We start from the raw sequence: 19,540 nt of genomic DNA, 5'->3' as shown, positions 1-19,540 counted from the left end.
TATCGCCACAATCACTTCAAGTCTTTAGCGAAAGCACCAAAACCTGCAGTACAGTTACTGAGAAGCCTGAAACAACCTCTACTCCTCGAATCTGGACTGACGGAAAACATGGACAGGGTGCAGTTATTCAAGGAAAGAGAAGCTACGGCTCAGAGAGTTTCAGATAGAGAAGTTACATTTAAGGCTTTTTTAGACTTTTTAAGCTGTTTAACTACATTTTAGGCCAATTTTGCTGGTTGAGTTCAAGGAAAATTGTTAAAAAGTGTTGATTTCTCTGCTGACAGTAATTTAGAGCCCTGTGTATTACTATTGATATTATTATTTGACTTTCCTCATCATTATATTCTGAAAACAAAAGACCAAACTCCTACAGTAGAATACAGTAAAACTGGTGAACAATTGGTTTGACAAACAAGAAATTCAAACCTTTCATAGATAAAATAAGTAATGGAGGGAATGATCAGCAGGATTACACACATTCCCTCACAATAATCTACCAAAACTTACCACAAGTCAGGTCCTGGGTGGTTTTGTATTAGCAGTTTCTCCCTTAAATGTAAAGGGAGGACTGACTGTGTTTAACAGAAGAGAAGAACAAATGCCAAGTTACTTTTCCGAGGTTCAGCGCCTCGTGAGGGTCGTTGAAGGCGGTGAACTCTCTGAGGCTGCCGTACAGGTTGACGAAACACGGGCCGAACGTTGGCAGGAAACCGAGACTGTCATCAACTGCAGTGACACAAAATGGCCGACAGATGTAATCACAAATGGGGACAGAATGTGGAATGAATAAAGAATTGATTAAAATTGATTGGTGAAATGATGAAAATGATTTCAGATAAAGTTTCATCAGAATCAAGCCGAGATGGAAACAGTGAAGAATAAAATGTAAATCACTGAAACAATTTCAAGCCAAATTGTTTCTCTCAAAGAAAAGGAGTGTTGTGGAGAGGATGGAGGACGTACTGCCAGAGTGGACGGTCCGTGGAGTCAAGTCATCTGAGTGCGTGGAGAGGAAGGATGGTTCAGACACATGTCAGTCAGACACAGAGGAAAACAGACTTCCCTGAACGCCACTCAAAACCCAAACGGATGCACTGAGTCACCAACACTGCACGCTCACCGTCAGCACGCACTGCAAAACCATTCGGCTTGTTTCAGAGTAAATGACCTGAAGCAAGCTGTCCGAAGTGACTTCACTTGTTTCAAGTAGTTGAAACAAGTCATTGGTTACGGAGGGAAATGTGCCAAATGGCTTCACAGCGAAGAACGAAGAAGACTCAAAGAAGGTGTGAAAACATCAGCAATGACAGGAAGAAACAGGAAATCATTTTATTTTGAAAAATAGTAGCCTTAACAGGTGGAGCAAATTCAAATACTTGGTAGCTTAACCTATAATAATCTTTATAATAATGAGAATAATAAGAGTACAGGACTTCCACCACTGGAAAGAATTACATTCATTAAAAGCAAATTGATGCTATTTTTATTAAAACTCAGATAAAAAATTACTTTAACATTAATCTGACTTGAAGTATGTCTGTATAATTAAAGCTTTATGGTTGCAAGTATTGAATCTGGCTATTGGAATTCAAGTTAATCCAACAAAATCAGTCCTCGTAACTTAATAAGTTGTTTAAAGCAGCACCGAGGTGTTTAGTGGCTGTATTATTATCATCATTATGCTGCTAGATGCTGAGGCTCCACCACAGTTTACATGAGGACTTCGAACAAAGACAGAGAGTAGAAATAGAACTGGTCACACAAGTGAGCAAATCTCATGCAGGTTGTCTTCTTCCAGGACAGAAACTTAAAACATCACCAAGTTAGTCGTCATGCGTGTCACTGGAGAAACGTCCGTGCTCTGTTATGTTCACAAACATCCTCCTGGTGGTTCACAATGGGTTTTATATATGCAGCTGTTTTATATATATATATGACATGTCGCTGATTTAAACTGATGGTAAAACACACCAGTCCAGTCTGAACTGAGTCAGAGTGGGACCAGACCAGTAGAGACCAGTCTGAACCTCTAAAGTCAGAAGGTGTGTAGTCTGCAGACCAAGAAGAGCCACACAAAACTGATCAGCTCAGAGCAGAACAGTCAAGTTTAGCACAAACAACAGCAGGGCGACATGACCAATAAGATGAAACTGTCTTGCAAAACCAGGAAACCTAAAGCCACCAGACTCCATTGAAAAAAATGGTAATTTTAGCCTCTAAACTACTGCAAGTGGCTGCAGACCAACAACCATCCAGCCTGTGGGTCCATTCACCTCAGCTTCCAAATTATACTTATATTTTACCAATTATATTATAAACCTCGATTTATAATCCTTCCTGCTTGTTTTTTATATAATTTTATGTAATTTTATTACAACTATATGAACATTCTGGATCTTAAAGAGACTGAAACAAACCAGACCAGAGGATTAAGTATAAACACTCCTGTGCAGTCCAAGCCAAGCTGGTCAGATCCAGTCCAGTTCAAACCAGTTTGGACGAGTTACTCACCATCTATTTCTCCCCCGGGGGCCGAGATCTTAGACATGCAGATGTGGGTCGTGCCAATCGCGTCATTGTGACTGGCTCTGTCCCTGGAAAGAGAATAAGAAGATCCTAAAGCTAAGACTCAAATCAGATAAGATATAAACATCTTTAGATGCAAAGTGACTCACGCTTTCCAAAAATATCATTAACTCCTGTGTCCATCACACATTAATGTTCAGAAACCCGCTAAACCTTTGCTCCTTTGTCACTGCAGAACAACACCGTTGTCTCAATATCGAGAGTGTTCCTTATCTGGAGAGTTTGATTTAACAAATGATAAGAATAATGTAATAATGTAAAAAAATAATGTTATATATCAGTTAGGATTCACCAGTCCAGAATTCTGATCCTCATCTTCTCACACATGGAGGGAAACTGGGAGGGAGAAAGAAAGAATACGCTGTAATATGAGCACAGTAAAGCTGCATGGTAATAAAGTGTGTTTGCACTGTTTGCCGGTGTGTCGCACCCTAATCGGCATGCTCAGGCTCTGGTTCCACTGTGGGTTGGCGTTCTTCTCCAGGATCTTAGTGCAGACCTGAAACAGAAGAAAAGGCAAAAACCCCTCTAAATGTCTGAGATAGAATCGGATCAAGTGATTTGGATGAAAGTCGTGGGAAGTCAAACGCACGGTTTTCCCAGCGAAGTGGATCTCCACCAGAGGATCCACCAGGTTCTTCCTGTTGCTGTCAAACCCAAGAATCTGCCTCATCCCATCCATGAAGGCATCGTCCACTGACAGAAAGGAGAAAGACATTAGAAATGTCTCAGTCTCTATTTTCTCTTGATGAATAAACAGTGAACACACACTAGAAACAAACTTTGTGGCAGGTCTTCAGCTCTGAAGATCCTCAGGGTGAACGTGGCTCCTCTCAGAGACAGACCAGCTGGTCTCAGCAGGTTTCCCTCTATGTCTTCTTTGTCCTCCACACATTCACGTTTGTCAGCCTGCAGATACAAATATAGTTATAAAAACACATATTAACATACAAGTGAACACCTGAATTCATCAGCAGCAAGACAACAAAAGCCTTTTTTCAAATGTGGAATATACAATATGGGGAAGAAATCATCTGATCTCTGTCTCTCTCTGCTCGCTTCACAACCACCAGACTCCATTGACAAAAGCAGTGATTTTACATCGTATAATACAGAGGTTTCAAGTCTACCGCTGCCTCGATCGGTTAGTTTGTTTGTGTTATTCTTTGACTTTGGTGTTTTAACTGGTTAGTTTGGAGATAAACTCGCATGCTGGGTCACTGGTCGAGGCAGTGGTAGTTCAGTGAACTCCTCTGTTCTGAGACGTAAAATTTGTGTTTTTATCATTGGAGTCTGGTGGCTTTGAAGTAAGTGAGGAGAGAGGGAGTTTTTTTCCTGCTGTTCTTCCTAATAACAGGCATTCGATGTTGATAACGTGAGTAAAACTGGTACTTTTACTTTTGATGCTTTGAGTACATTGTGCTGATAATACTTATTTATGCAACATTTTGAATTTGGGGTATTTTCAGACTAGTGCAGTCCAGCTTTTACATCTTCTACCACTGGTGCAAACTTATTAAAAACATTCGAGAGGCTGAAGTGAGCAGCTTGTACCTTTTCCTCTGGAAAGACCAAACAAACAAACTAAGGCTGGTTAGAGAAAAGACCATGTTGTTGGCTATATTTTGGCTAAATGCTCTGATCCAGTCGGACTCACCGGCGGCTCGTCTCCAGCTGCCAAAACCAGCAGGCTGACCTTCAGGTAACCTTTGACCCCGGCAGAGAGGTCATCAGGGTCACACAGCAGCAGCCATTTCCTCAAGAAGCAGTGTCCTACAGAGAGGGGGGGGGGGTTAAAAGTGACCAATCATATATATACAGGAACCACGACCTTCAAAATAAGAGCCAGGAGGCTTCTGACCAAGAACATGGTGAGCGTGTACTCACTGTGCTCACTGTAGACGGTGCCCACGTCCAACTGTGAAAACACATCAGAGGACTTTAGATCATTTCTTTCTTCCATATATCCTGTGTGCATTTACTCAACTACAGTTCTTAAAATGCAAATTCAAGGTAACTTCTACTTTACTCCAGTATTTCTATTTCCTGCACCTTTATACTTGTGCTCCACTCTTCTGTCTGACAGCTTTAGATTACAGTTTTTATCCACTTCCTGTGCAGCGAAAACCACGTATTTCTACATATGTTGATTTTAAAATGTTTGTGATGAACTGAGGGATGAAGGAGTTCCTTTATGGATCCAGCTTCTTACGCTGAAGCCGGAAAATTCATCATCACAGGCTGTTTTTCTGACTTTTTTTTAGAGATATATGGTTCTCACAGGACATGATGATGTAATTAGCCAACTCAACTCTGTGCTCATTGCTCTGAGCTCTGAACTCCTACAGCACATAAGCATTAATGCAGCAGTGAGTGCTTTCACTGAGGTTTTGAATGAATACTTGTAGGTGTAGGAAGTATTCAGATCCTTTACTCAAGGAAAAGAGACCCTGAGATGATGCTCTGCTGTCTACGTCCAGCAGTAAGTACTTCTTTATGTGTCTCCATCAGCTGGAGCAGCATTGAAAGTGAAGCTTAAAATGGCCGGTGTACCTTGAATTCTCCGATCACAGCATCGGTTCTGAGCGAGCGAGAGTCGCACACCTGTCGGGCAGAGAGGGAGACGTCTCAGTGAACACAACAGCTGTGGGACATTCCTCTTCTGAATGAGACACAGTGTCAGACTCACGGTGATGAAGATGGGTTCGTCGAACAGGTCTGATGGCGTCTCAAAGAAGTTCAGGAAGAACGTCTGTGGAGAGATTCATGCTGAGGTTGCGGTTTGACAGAGAAAGATGTTTGATACTTTAACTTCTAGTTATTATTATTCTTTACCTCATCAAAGATGGGGTTGTTGCCTTTTCTGATGCGGGTCCTCTTGGTCTGCCCGGCGACTGTCACCTTGACAACAGGCTTGATGTTGATGCCCGGCAACTGTCGGCCCTCGATGACCCGCACGCGAACCTGAGCAGGAAGTGATATGAGCGGTCACATGTACAGAGAAGAGTGCGTACAATAAACAATAAAATAAATAAAATAAACATTTATTATCTGCATGAATCACCATTAACTAATAATAATGTACAAAGGCCTCTGGAGGTCTGGAGGTTTTCCTACTATAATATAAAAATGTTCTTGTGCTCCTTCTGTAATTCACCACAATAACCACACAGTGGCACTAGGAAACAGACAGAGCCTTAAAGCTGCATCGTTTCTGATGGCCAAACTCTCAGTGAACAGTTTACAGCCTTCTTCAACACAGCAGGATGTTCATTCAGTAAACTATGGTCCCATTTAGAGGAAAATAGTCCTTAAATCAGGGTATGCTTTAGGCCCTGTGACTAACCGATCAGAGGCGGATCACGCCTAAACCTAACCAGTCAGAGGCAGTCTTTGCAGAACGAAGTCTCGGTGGTTACGTCCACTTCTTATGTATATTTTCAGCTTGAAATCAGCTTTAGCCCTCTTGCTCATACATCCATCACAGTCTTTAGCTCAAAAGGTATAAAATATTGCTGAAGAATGTCGCCTTAGAGATACAACACTGAAAATGCTTTCATCAATCTTCCTTTTCTATGCTGTGGTCTGCAGTGTGAACTATAGGACTGCTGTCGCTGTGCAGAGGATTGTGGGTAAGAACAGCTAAGAAAATATGCTTTTCCTGATATATTTAATAATATGGATGTGTAGGTATTGGAACACATAGAAGTGCAACTTTTAATCTGTATATGATTCATGACCTCCGTGTTCCTAAAGTCCAGGCGGTGTCATATAATACATGCCTGTATGTCCTGTGGTTTGTTGGGCAGCGGTTTGGGCTGACTGCTGGCCCCTCTCCTCCGTTTTCTCAGCCCTCCGTGGGTGTTGTAGGACGGCGGCGCACGTTTAGGGGTCTGAGCGGTGGGGGACTCCTGGCCCGAGGGCCCCTGAGGACCGACGATGACCATGGAGCGTCCGTCGTCAGGACCCTGGTCCTCTGTCGGCTCCAGCATCATCATACTCTCTGTGTCCTCCTCCCCCAGAGTGTCCAGAGAAATCACTGCACAGGCAGGGAGATTGACAGAAAGTAGTCCCAGGAGTGAGTGTAGATGAAGCAAATACAAATGACACACTAGGATGATTCTCCAGGGTGGACACAGACTCAAGGACTAACAGATTTAATAAGGAAATGACAGATTGTGTTACTCGTGACGGTGTCCAACTCCACATTGGGGTTGTTATGGGGCAGAGCCTCAGGCAGGGAGGGAGGCTGGAAGATTGGAGCCGATCCTGGAGGAGGGATGTAGGACACTTGCAGGGTCAGTGTGGCCTGGTGGAGACACAGAAAGCAGAATTATATGAGCTCAAACCTCCTACGGTCCCCTTCGTCAAAGTGTGTGGCTGTGATTCTGTGTATATGTGGATGGGAGTCCTTCAAATCATGAAGAAGGTTGTTCAGAGGATGAGGACCTGAAGGAGGACACTCAGCTGTTGGAGGTAAGTCAGCCTGTTGACTGTGTCCCTGTTGCTATGGTTACTCATCTAACGTAGCCACCAGCATTAGCATCGGCTTAGTACTGTGAGGAGACATTTGTATTTTGAAGAGAAGAAAAGAGGCAAATTGCACAATTAACAAAGTAAAGACTGAATTGATCACATGATCTTTTGGCCATGATAATCATAAGCAGCATTTCTTTTGAACTCAGGTGCATATGATGTTATTGTGTAATCGCCTTAAACATGGTTTTGGGGCTCGTCCGGGATTTGAACCCGGGACCTCTCGCACCCTAAGCGAGAATCATACCCCTAGACCAACGAGCCGCACGGCATGAGGAAAACTGACATTAGCTGAAACTCAGCCTCAAAGTGCTTGAATTTCATGTTTTGTAAGACGTTGGTCTCGGGGTGTACTTCTGGCTTTGGGGGCACTATGACACTATTTTAAACTTTATAACATTAACATGTGAATTCAGGCACTTATGGCACCACTTTTTATTCCATTTCAAAACCTGCTTTAGCTTGAATCCAACATCCTGTTCACGCACCTTCTGCCACAATAGGGAGAGTGAGCCAACGTTATGCTAGCAAGGTTCAAATAACACTGCATATGGTCAAGACACACACAGTTTCATGAGCACCATATATCAAAGAAGATAGAATCGTCTTGCAGAGGTCGGTTTAATAAACACTGCAACACTTATACCCTCATAGGTGTATTATAGGGGGGATTGGGCTCGTCCGGGATTTGAACCCGGGACCTCTCGCACCCAAAGCGAGAATCATACCCCTAGACCAACGAGCCACACGTCATGAGGAAAACTGACATCCAATCAAACTTAAAGATCACACATTGAGGCACATTGGTTTGGGGGAAATGATTCACTTTGGCGGCAGGAGGTCCTATGTTCAAATCCCAACTGAGCCCATGAGTATATTGTTAATTTTCATTTCAAAAACTGCTGAATCTACTTGAATATACAACATTCAGGAACTTCGTTGCAAAACGATGTTCCAGAGCCGAGGCGCTGACTCTGTGGGTCCAAGGTGTAGTCCTCCACAGTTTCCTTCAACAGGAAAAAGCAGCTCGAGTGATAAGCTATAATGCCTCTGTAAACAAAGGTATCAGGGTCTGTGCGTACAGCGGCCACATCGTCTCGTTCTGTTCAACGGCTTTATAATTATTTCCCGTGTCATGAAAGGGTAGAAAAATGGAGATTTTGTCATTTTTACTTGGTAATTTCTGTTTTTTGCTGTAAAAATGCATGTAAAAGATGTTCCTGAAGTGATACCTTCATCTCCTATAAGTTGGGTTTGATCTTCACTTGCAAGAACAGATGCCTAAAGTCTGAAATGTAAATATAATATCCAGATTATGGTGGTTTATAGTGAATACAGTTGGTTTACATTAGAAAAATGACCCCGTGCATCATACACACTGTACTTTCTGTAAGGTAAACACAGGCCTTTACTTTCATAACCTCAAACTGACCATCTGTGTGTGTGTGTGTGTGTGTGTGTGTGTGAGAGACACATCAATCAGGTCCGCTCTGACACTGAGAGGAAGACTTTGCTGTGGCTTCAGGAAACGAGGATGGGAAACAGAACGCTGTTTCATCTGCTCCTAAAAACTGGATGACTCTTATAGGTGTGGCCCGCAAAAGGTTTACGAGAGTTTCACCTCTGGTTTGGACATTTTTGTAAAAGTGGGGGCTTTATATCTGGTGACCAGCAGCTTCCAAAGGCTGTTTGAGGGTGCAGACTTTGTTTTTTCGGGCTGGGGTCAGACAAAAAGAGATGCTTGGTCTTTATTCTGCTCTGACTCAGGAATGTCTGCCGGTATTTTAAGATGCAGGAAATTCAGAATGATTTATGATTCATCGTTGCTTCAAAATACAATGAGAGTGTAAATTAATCTGTCTGTGCTTAACTCTGTGTGTGTGTGTGTGTGTGTGTGTGTGTGTGTGTGTGTGTGCCCACCCCTGTGTTGTTTTTCTTGGTGTCCAGCAGGGAGATGGTGAAGGAGGCGGCCAGGTTGGGAGAGTTGAGCAGGTCTCTGAGAGCCACCCGGCTTTCCCCCAGGAACCTAAACGACACGAGGACTGACATGAGACTGAGATGAAACCTCTGGATCTGTTTTTTGTGTTATTCTGCCGCCTCACGGTGTCTTTCTCCACTTCCAGGGTGTCATTAGTGATTTGCACAGCTCTCTCACCTTGGAGCAAGTTGTGGAGCTCGTGAACTTTGCTCTGCAGAGCTTGTTTCTTTGAGAGCTTCTCTTCCTTCTGATGTTTGTCAGAGATCTCAGTAGGTGTGTGAATCAGGACGTGACGTTCTCCTCAGCTCCCAGATGTTCACATTTGTCCTTTGAAGCGTTTCAAACCTGGAGCTGCTCGATGCAGCGTTGATGCTCTAAAGTTTTGTTTTCTCTCTTCAAAGCCTCCATATGGTCCACGTTTTATTGGCTTCTATACCTCAGTGTACAGGACTGAGCATGAAGCAGTACTAAAAGCTTTTAGTGTCTGATACAAAACTGGCTCGTTGTTCTGGTGGTGTGGTTGTTGCTTTGGGTACGAGAGGTTCAAACCCCTTTCACACTTCAGAACAATCAGTGAAGCCATTGTTGTGACGGTAAATATAAAAATATATATAAATATATTAATTCTAAACGTGTTTGAGCCAAAAGAAAACTTGCCATTAACCTTAAATTCATACTTGAGCTGTAAACACAGCTGGCCCAAAGCGAAGAGGTCACACACTGATGAATGAATCAATAATTCAAGCAACACGTCGGCCGATGAATGGGTGGAAATATGAGTGAATAAATACTCCACGTCCACAATGAGAGGACGGCCCGATCCTCTCGTACACGTTCCCTTCCGCTGTGAGGGAACTCCAGCGTGCCTGACATCTTGATGAAGCTGAACGATCCAGAAATAACCATCTGAAGGGGAGTTTTCACACAGCAAACATGGACCACACCCCCGCCCGAGCCAAGATTGGTCCAGTCTGTCCAGTCCAACAATACCACAGCTCTTATCTCAGAGCCTATACTGAGCTCTGGGGCCCATTTGTCAGAATTAGAAATGTATTTATGATCAACAATGTAAGTGAAAACATAGAAGACTTACTTAAAACATTACATCTGATGGGATGATGTTAAGAAAATGTGAATTTTTGCTGCTTCATTTTGTCTTTTTGGAGGTAAAACTGTTGAAATCTATAACTTTTCAGACTCTTTGTTTGTCACTTGAGTTCATATTAATCACTCATGACATCATTTTGGTCCCTTTTAGTGCAGAATGAACTAAATATTTCTGACAGCGAGGAGTCATCGCTGCGTCTGACATCCCCTACCCTACGCTACGTCCTCTGTCAGCCCTGAGCCCAACAGAAAAAGGTCGGTACCTGTTTCTGCCCATCTTCTCATGGTCTTTGACGACACAGTGCAGCTCTGCTCCAGAGTCCAGAGGAATCCCCTTCAGGTCCCATTCAAAACCCTGACAGAGCGACAGGAAGATTCAAGGGATCGTGATAAATGAAGATAAATGTGACAAATAAAATGTTTGAAAAGCCAAAATGCAGCTATCGTCAGCAAGAAGTGAATCAGAGTTTGTGCACCTCGTTCCAAACAGGGTTCGGGTTGTTCTTGATGATCTTGGTCTTCTTCTTAGACCCTGAGGAAAAAGGAAAAACTGGATCATCAGGAGTTAGATTATCGAAAAGTAAAACATTTTGGGTTCAACGTGTCAGATCCTACAACACTGCAGACACCTGAGCTCTGCTAAAACTGTCAGCACATTTAGATCAACCTTAAAACATCACTGTTCACTGAGGCTTTACCAGAACAGAGCTATTTATCCACATGCTTTTATTGTCTCTTCATGCATCTTCTCTTAAGCTTTAACTGTTCACTTTCTTGTGCTTTTATTATCTTTTTTATGCAATTTTAATGTTTCTGTGTGTTGTTTTTACTGTGTTTTATGTCCCTGTAAAGCACTTTGAGTTACCTCCGATCACATCACACCCATCTTATCCTCTACAGACTCCATTTTAAGGCTCTTGTCTTTACATATAAAACCCCTGAGTCCTGAGGTTTACTGTCAGTCCTTCACACTCGACTAAAGACCAAAGGTGCCTTTGAAGTGGTTGTTGAACAGCCTTCCTGTAGATCTGCAGTCTTGGTTGATGCTTTTAAAAAGCAGCTGAAAACATTTTTACACCTTTTTCTCGCCTCCTGTTTTAGATCTGTTCACTCTCATGGCTGATTGTTGCTTCTTTTACTGTTTTCATGATCTTATTTATGATTTTATCATATAAATGTTGTTTTTATTTTAATTTTTACTCCTGTGAAGTCCTCTTTGTGACTCTGCTAAACTAAATAAACTTTATTAAACTATTTACAGATCTCAGTGTGTCCTCAGATCATCTTGGGAGCTGACTGTGAGTCCCCACAACATGAGTAATGCATGATACAAATATAGTCTTGTGTTTGTGTCAGTGTGTGTGTGTGTGTGTGTGTGTGTGTGTGTGTGTGTGTGTGTGTTATCTTTCCCGTGGCTTCCTGTAACATGGAGTTCTAAGCTCTGATTTCCTGTCCGTTGAGCACTGTGACAGGAAGTGGGACAGAGGACTGACCAATGAACTGCCAGGATTTATCATTAGCTACTTAAGAGCATGCCATCACAGAACACACACACACACACACACACACACACACACATACACACACACACACACACACACACACAAATGTGCCAAATATCAGTGTTTCCATTTGGTTTTAGTTAAAAAGGGGAATTGAAGCAGACTTCAGGTTGAGATGTTTTTTCCAGATGAAAGGAAACGAAGACAATGACTATTGTCTGATTATAGAACTCATTAATTTCCAGGGAATGAGCGTGAAATACATAAACAAGCCGCCACGTTAGAAGACCTACTTAGTAGTTTACGGTGTTCAGCGTCTGCATTTACATTACACACAACATTTACTAATTAGCGTTAAGACCAAAGGAGTCGAGTGTGAAGCTGTTTGTATCATTAGAGGAAAACGTTTAGTTGATCTTGACCTCTCCAATATGGCTGCCGCTCTTCCTCGGACGAGCGGTTCATGAGTTTGCACGTCTCAAACAGGCCGAAAAACAAAAACTGTGCCGAAGAATAAAAACTTCATGTCTGTCTGCTGTTATTAGCCCAACTGATTTTGATTCAGGCTCACACTGCAAACACATTCTTTCTCTCTTCACACACACCCAGAGAATGGATGTTTGCTTTCCTGTTTTCACACACACACACAAACACAAGTGTGTTCTTACACAAATACCTACGTAAGTGCACCTCCGCTCTTGGAAGATGTCTTAAAAAACACCTCCACCCTTCCACAGAGGGGTCGAGAGGGTACGTTATATTTGTGTGTGTGTGTGTGTGTGTGTGTGTGTGTGTGTGTGTGCATCCCAACAGCTGATATCTGAGTTTGCATCTGAGAGACAGGAAGTGGCACAGCATCAACTTCCTGGTTGGTTCAGCTTGGCACATTTTCTGTCATGAGCTGAGAATAGAACAATCTGTGACCCAGAGCGCCGTGAAATACGTTTGGGAAAGCTAAGTTTAGACACGTGTGTGTGTGTGTGTGTGTGTGTGTGTTATTTCCCTCGTTTTTGCACTAATTCTGTTACTGACACTTTATTTCTGCACCTTTTCTGTCTCCTCTGTTGCTGCAACAAGTGAATTTTCTCACTGTGGGATAAATAAAGTCTCTCTTATCTCATCTTCTCTTCTCTTCTCTCGGTACGCAGTAACAGATCACTGTTGGCTGTCAGATGTGTCAGAGACGGCAACAAAATGCAGCTTGTTTCAATATTTGCAAAGCTGATTTTTAAAATATTGAAAATTGCCCATCTTAACGTCCATGTTTACTTGCTGTTAGTCTTCTTCTTCACTTCCACTGTTGGCACAGCAAGATGTGAATGGCACCCTTTCACCTTTAAACTATACTATATATACATATATATATATATGCAAATGAAAGATGTTTATAATCTGAGCTGACTCAGTATAAGAATCAGCTTATTAACCCTTCTGGCTGCAGAGTTCAGGTTTGTTTTCCTTTTATTAAATCAGAATCTTATCTTATGAATCATTATTCAATCTAGATTTAGCTTTTAACATTTTCAGTTCACTAAAGCAAGACAAAACCTTAAATTCATAAAGCTACGACCTGAAAGATATCACGAAACGCTGTGAAATACCAGGAACTATAAATACTAAAGCTCCTGATGCAGAACTGTTCGACTGGTCAGCTGTAAATATTGATATACAACACTCGTTAACTCTTCTCGGACTCCTGGAACAAACTTTACCTCTTGTTTAATAAGTCACGTGTGTTTAGGAGCTAATGCTGAGATACTGAGTGTGTGCAGGCTATAATTAGCACAGGACTGGGATGAAGCAGCACTGTTGCCAGTTTGTGTGTCTGGTTTTGACGGAGAACAACACTCATCGTTCCAATAACGACGTTTTGGCCAGAAATCCTGCCTTAATCACGCAAACACAAGCACATGTGATCACATTTAGTCACATATAAACATGCCTCAGACACATGACTTATAGACAGACATGAAAAAAGTAGGTAAACTATCCACACTTTGGTCAAAGCTCCAGAGATCCAGTGTTATCAGCCTAAACCACATGGAGCCGTAACAAAAGGTGGAATTTCTAATAAAAAGCTGATACACAAATGTGTATTTCAGTTTGTCAGAGAAGAGTTTGGGTGGAATAATCACAGCAAAAGTCCATCTCACCCTCTGTATTCAGCTTAATCTGCCTGCCCTTTCTTTCTCCTCCCACAGCTTCCTTTCTTTTTATTATCATCTGTAATTTCTATAAATGGACATGGTATCTGTTCTCTCTCTCTCTCTCTGAATTCCTTAAGTTGCTGCAGCCCAGAAACACTTGAGCTCATTGGTTTCCCAGTGGACTGTGTCACTGCCAGCTACGCTAAATAAATAAAGAAGATTTAGTGATGACCTCTGGGTTACTCATGCAGACGCTGTTTGATTTCAAATGCAATCCGTTGTTTAACATTTTACATTTCATCTAATCTGTAGCTCCTGCTCCTCACAACCGTTATAGAGGTCCGAGCGTGTGTGATGGCACCAGGAAACCATGTGAGGACAAAGGCAGGAAGTCCACAGCGGAGCTCACCTCATTAAGAAGGCAGACAGCGACCGGTGGAAAGTACAACAACAAAGTGATGGAAAAACAGAGCAGGTAGCCAAGTCACCTTCTCACCACTTTGTCCCCTCTGGTGACTTCAGATGAGCCCAACCTGATCACCTGATTCACTCCGACTTAAACAGTCAAATCTGTCTAGTTTAGACCTGGACCACCAGCTGACCTGCATCTCAACACACAACTTATGGAGACTGAACTTAGAATCGCCCTCCTCTGACGGACTTGTGACCTGACTCAGCTTCATCTTGAATGACTTGATTCATGTGCAGATATCAGTACGTTTGGATTGGATTGCTGCCACTTTGACTTGCATAAGCTGGACTTTTATATTAGTTTTTCTTCTAGTTTGTCTGAGGTTGGGGGGTCCTGTGTAGGCGGCACATGATAGTTGATAATTTATTGGTGAGTCAGAACATTTCCGGGAAAAAAAAAGCAAACAAATTTGAGTGAAAATGGCAAATCTAAATATTGCAAAATTGTGCAAAGTGCAATAAAAGCAGATAAAGAGAAGCAAATAAATCCTGATGTACATGAAGCATGTGACTTAAACGCCCATCAAAGCTTCAACTGAAGAGACAAAAAATGGCGGCAAACTAAAACTAAAACACCATTTTTCCACCACATGGTTTTCTACCACTGCTTTGTGCTCTTCATTACATAATCTCTTCTTCTAACTGGAGAGTTTGTGCATCTCAATGAACCAACTAATAGTGTTGAAGTAATGACTAACGCTATTCACTCAACAGTAAAAGACAGAAACATGCATTCATTTGCATTTTCTTTTGGAAATTTGTGTAACTGTTGGATGGAAACTTGGAACTAAAGCTCAGCCTCACACCAATTGGTAATCCTTGGTAATCTGAATTACAGGCAGACACCCCTGGTTAGGAAGAGCCTGACTTTACTCTGCAGCCTTTCATCTCGAACCTCCCATGATCCTCTTACCTCTGAAGGTGACACTAGCCAGGGGGTCAGAGTGTCTCAGGTTGTTCGCTCGCTGAAGAACGCAGCGCAACATGTCCAGAAACCTGCGATGCTCAGAGAACTTCGCTCAAACGGGGACGAATGTGGTCCGGCTGAGTGGAAGGTGACTCGATTCACCAGGTGAGAGGGATCCAGGGCCGAGGGGACGGGTGGTTACATGGCCCTGGGAACTTTAACGACAACAGTAACCAATGTGGCCCGACCACCAAAAGGGAGAAGAGGATATCCACTGCAAAAAAACAACTCTCTGAAAAACTTGGATTCAATTCTATGGATATTTTAAGGGATTGTCAGCAGCTTAGGTCCTTGTTGGGCAAAACAAAAGTCCGAGAACTGCAAAAACAAGCCTGACTGCGTCTGAAACTACAAAATAAAAGCTGTTTTCCTAAAGTATACACGTGCCTACATAGAGCCGGCTACCCTCACTCTAACTCACGGGCAAGGAAAGAGGGCAACAAGCGAGCATGTCGGGAACACCTCACATCCAGAGGAAATCTCAACACTTCCTGTTCTCTTTTCCTCTCTTGTCTCCTGCTTGTTTCTGTATCTTACCCACATCTTTACCAGAGCATTCCCCCGCCTCTCTCTGTCCTCTAACCCGTCCTGTGCATCTCTGTTTGTACGTTTCAGGGAACTTATCTCTTCAGCTGCTGTTTTCAGTAAACTGTCAACGTCTTTCAGACTTTTTAATCCCATTCTTGTGGAGAAAATGTATCTGACTGCCTTTATAAAAACCTAAATGAGTCTGTTGCAACTACAATCGTGTCCAAAACTTGAAAGGAGGAACTTTTTTCATTAGCTAAGAGATGCAGGATCCCATACTCAGCTTTTCAATGACACTCAGGACTTATGTGATGGAAATTTAGGGGCTCAAAATGACCTTTGTTTTGTGGTAAGACTTGACCTCAAGGCCCGGTGCATCATTCAAGATTGGCTGAAAAATCTAAATTTAAAACTACAAAACCTCAAAGCCCAAATTTATTTGCATTGAATTTGCCACTGATCGTCTCTTGAGTCTTTAGTTTTGATTTTAAAAATCAGAATATAAATATGGACGAGTCAAAATCAGGAGGCAATGGGGAACAAGGCAATAAGGTCACACACACACACACACACACACAGGCTTGCACAGTAAGAGAGCGCCACCTGCAGACAAAAATCAGGGCACACACACTCACACTGTCTGGTTTATGATGCGAGAGCATCTGAAACTTAAGCTGTAGCTTGTACCTAAGCATCAATGGAAGGTTAGTGATTACATAGCAGGTAATTTGTGACCCTGTAACAAATATATTGATTGGACTCCACTTGTCATGGCTGTAGACTTAAAGGAGAAAGAAAGATGTGGATGTGTTATAGATACCAAACAGCCTGATGTGTTGGGAAATCTTCAGAAGAGTTAGATTTACTGGAGCTACATGTTTTACAGCGTGGCCCTTTATCTCCGCTGTGTGCACGCCACGACCTCATTAACCCCACCAGCAGCACATGAGCGTGTTTTCCACCTCATCACAGCTGATCCACGGATACGCTTCATGCAAATGATGTGCACTGATGCTTCCCATCATGTGAAGGAGCTCTGGTTCATCTGATGAAGACACTGTTGTTAAAGCTGGATGTTTTCGACAGCAACCAATAAATAGTTTAACAAAAACAAAAAGAAAACTGATCAACGGGATATTTTCAGGAGTACTAATATAAAATGTTAATCAAACAGGAATTTAATGAGTAACGATGCATGAACATAAAATGAGACGAGTTTGGTGTGATCAACTTTTTTGGGACAAGCCATTAAAGACAATTCAACATCTTTTAAGCTACTTAATCAATATTTCTACATTGAATTAATTAAGAGACTTTAAAATATTGTTTTAAAGCTCCATAGTTTAATTTCTTTAAATGCTTGTCTATTCTGAAAGAGCTGGAGACGGTGTGTCGGTCCTGAAATGTTTTGGATGCGCGACGTTTGTTCTTCCGTATGTCGAATATTTGATTTAATCAAAATGGGTCATTTTCTGGTTAAATAAAAAACAAATAAAGCATCTTTTAGCTCACTGATTTGGTTCAGGAGCAACAAAGCTCTGCTAAACCAACGGTACACTACACCTGCTCAGCACCGACAAACAGAAACAGCAGTTAAAGAGACAGCTGTTTTACTTAGGAGGTGGTGGAGACCAAAAGTGGAGCTAAAAGGAGAGTGAATATTGGACACAACTCCAAATGTGTCTGTTAACTTAACTTTATAAAGTGATCAAATGCCAACGTTGTGTTTACAGGACTTATGTGCTGCCACCAAGAGGCCAAAAAGATTCTGCCTTTAAAGAACTGTACCAATAAACTTAATCTCAGATCTTGTGGCTGTTTTGAGTAAAAGGAACATAAAGGACACGATGAGGCAAAGAGACAGCAAATCAAAGCTAGAGACAAAGATTTGGGAGATAAAAGTCTTTCCAGAGGTTATTTAAATATAATGAATTGTGAGCTGAAGAAGTGATGCAGCAGATTTTAAGTGTGTGTGTGTGTGTGTGTGTGTGTGTGTGTGTGTGTGTGTGGAAACACACTGCAGGCGCTGCCCTTTATTGGACAGGGAAACGTTTGTGCAGCAAAATAGACAAAGTGTCATGAGTTCATGACACACTTATTAAATGTTAGAAAATTCATCTCTGTTTCTTCTTTACACACACACACACACACACACACACAGCTCTACTGTATTGCACTGTAGTCTGTTGTGGTCTCACTGAAAAGAATAAAAAAAAAAGAGATAAAAAGTGAAAGAAAAGGAACTAAATAGAATAATAATAAACTCAAAGACAGACACATCTGTAAAACAGGCTTGAACAGTATTTTCTGCTAAATCTGCACCTGTTCTGTGGCTGAAGTTTATTTCATAAAGATCCTGACTCCCTGAAAACACTACTGGACCCTTTTTGTGACCTAAATATGTAAAAGTTTCTAACACCGTGTTGGCGTAGGCAGGAATGAAGAGCGTGACAGTGACGTGGACACAGAGGTGCTCTGAGCTAAATGCTAACCTCTTTCAGTCTTTACTTAGTGTGCTAACAGAATGCTAACATTAGCTCATTAGCACTAAACACAAAGTGCAGCTGAGGCTCATGGGAGGGTTCTGTGGTGGGTTATGTTTAGGCAAAGATCACGGTTTAGATTAAAGTAATAAGTCATGTATAGCGGCCCACTCCCGTCGCTCCAGTCCATTAAGAGGGTGTTGGCATGTTTCACTAGATTAGTGAGGACATCGACCAGCTGGTGGCACTAAAGGAAGAGTCAAAGGATCACTTGAGACATCGGGATTCATCCTCCGGGGACGAAGAATGTCTGCACCAACGTTTGAATACCTAGATCCTTCAAATCAACAAGTGAACCAGCTGTATTATATGGTAGAGAAGGGGGAGAGAGGGGGGGAGAGAGATGGAGGGGAGAGAGATGGAGGGGAGAGAGATGGAGGGGAGAGAGATGGAGGGCCCCAGAGGACAAACTAAACTCTGCTGAGATAATCATTGCAAGTGGGAGTTTCATCTTCCTCTCTGTCGCTGCATCCTCTGTTTTATCTCCTCTGTCTCCCCCACTCCCTCTCTCTCTCCTCCTCTCCCTCCTCCTCCCCCTCTCTCTCTCTCCCCCTCTCTCTCTCTGCCCCACCCCAACAGAGTTGAAACCATGGGAGAAGACTGGCAGAGGATTTCCAATAATAACCTCAGCTGTCAGACTGTCTCACACACTCAGTTCGCTCCTCATACATGAACTTATCCACATTTTTTACCCCCCGACTCCCCCTTTTCTCTCTCCCATCATGCCTTACCCTCTCTCTCACACACACACACACACACACACACACACACACACACACACACACACACACACACACACCATCCCTACCTTCATAGGTGACGGTGCAGTAGGCATCACTGATGTCATCGTCCGGCGTTAGCAGACGCTCTGCGCACAGAATAAACACACGCAGCATGGCTCACACACACACACACACACACACTCACACACACACAGCAGAGCTCCGGCTGATCACCATGTATAGAAGGCAGTTTGTCCAAAGTATATCCTTAAAATGAGGAGAGGTCAGTAACAGAGAGAGAGAGTGGATGAGAGACACAGAGTGTGACTGAGAGAGGTAGAGCTGCAGCTCTCAGCTGTCTCGCTCGCCCCTCGACTCCCTCCCTCTCTCTCACACACACACACACACAAAGCAGGCATAGTGCACTGGCTGACTCATGCGCACACACACATA

The 19,540-nt window shown here is 42.6% G+C and overlaps 1 protein-coding gene and 2 non-coding genes across 3 annotated transcripts in view; all 3 read right to left on the bottom strand.

Annotated features, from left to right (window-relative positions):
* Positions 1-19,277, bottom strand: part of dysf (dysferlin, limb girdle muscular dystrophy 2B (autosomal recessive)) — a 71,475-nt gene extending 52,198 nt beyond the window's left edge. Inside the window, exons 1-18 of the mRNA XM_070855188.1 lie at positions 19,174-19,277; positions 10,684-10,739; positions 10,471-10,562; positions 9,043-9,148; positions 6,772-6,895; positions 6,369-6,625; positions 5,422-5,550; positions 5,276-5,338; positions 5,140-5,190; positions 4,474-4,504; positions 4,244-4,359; positions 3,369-3,495; positions 3,179-3,282; positions 3,017-3,085; positions 2,879-2,922; positions 2,512-2,594; positions 964-996; positions 611-726 (exon numbers count right to left, since the gene is read on the bottom strand). Coding sequence (XP_070711289.1) covers positions 611-726; positions 964-996; positions 2,512-2,594; positions 2,879-2,922; positions 3,017-3,085; positions 3,179-3,282; positions 3,369-3,495; positions 4,244-4,359; positions 4,474-4,504; positions 5,140-5,190; positions 5,276-5,338; positions 5,422-5,550; positions 6,369-6,625; positions 6,772-6,895; positions 9,043-9,148; positions 10,471-10,562; positions 10,684-10,739; positions 19,174-19,261 — 1,689 coding nt within the window. The 5' untranslated portion in view covers positions 19,262-19,277. The remainder of the gene's footprint in view (positions 1-610; positions 727-963; positions 997-2,511; positions 2,595-2,878; positions 2,923-3,016; positions 3,086-3,178; positions 3,283-3,368; positions 3,496-4,243; positions 4,360-4,473; positions 4,505-5,139; positions 5,191-5,275; positions 5,339-5,421; positions 5,551-6,368; positions 6,626-6,771; positions 6,896-9,042; positions 9,149-10,470; positions 10,563-10,683; positions 10,740-19,173) is intronic.
* Positions 7,315-7,386, bottom strand: trnap-agg (transfer RNA proline (anticodon AGG)). The gene has a single exon. It is a non-coding gene; the product is annotated as a tRNA-Pro (tRNA).
* trnap-ugg (transfer RNA proline (anticodon UGG)) lies at positions 7,796-7,867 on the bottom strand. The gene has a single exon. It is a non-coding gene; the product is annotated as a tRNA-Pro (tRNA).
* Positions 19,278-19,540: the final 263 nt, after the last annotated feature.

This window comes from Pempheris klunzingeri, chromosome 23 (genome assembly GCF_042242105.1).
Source record: "Pempheris klunzingeri isolate RE-2024b chromosome 23, fPemKlu1.hap1, whole genome shotgun sequence".
In the NCBI taxonomy this organism is placed as follows: domain Eukaryota; kingdom Metazoa; phylum Chordata; class Actinopteri; order Acropomatiformes; family Pempheridae; genus Pempheris; species Pempheris klunzingeri.
This window is presented reverse-complemented; position numbering and strand designations above follow the sequence as displayed.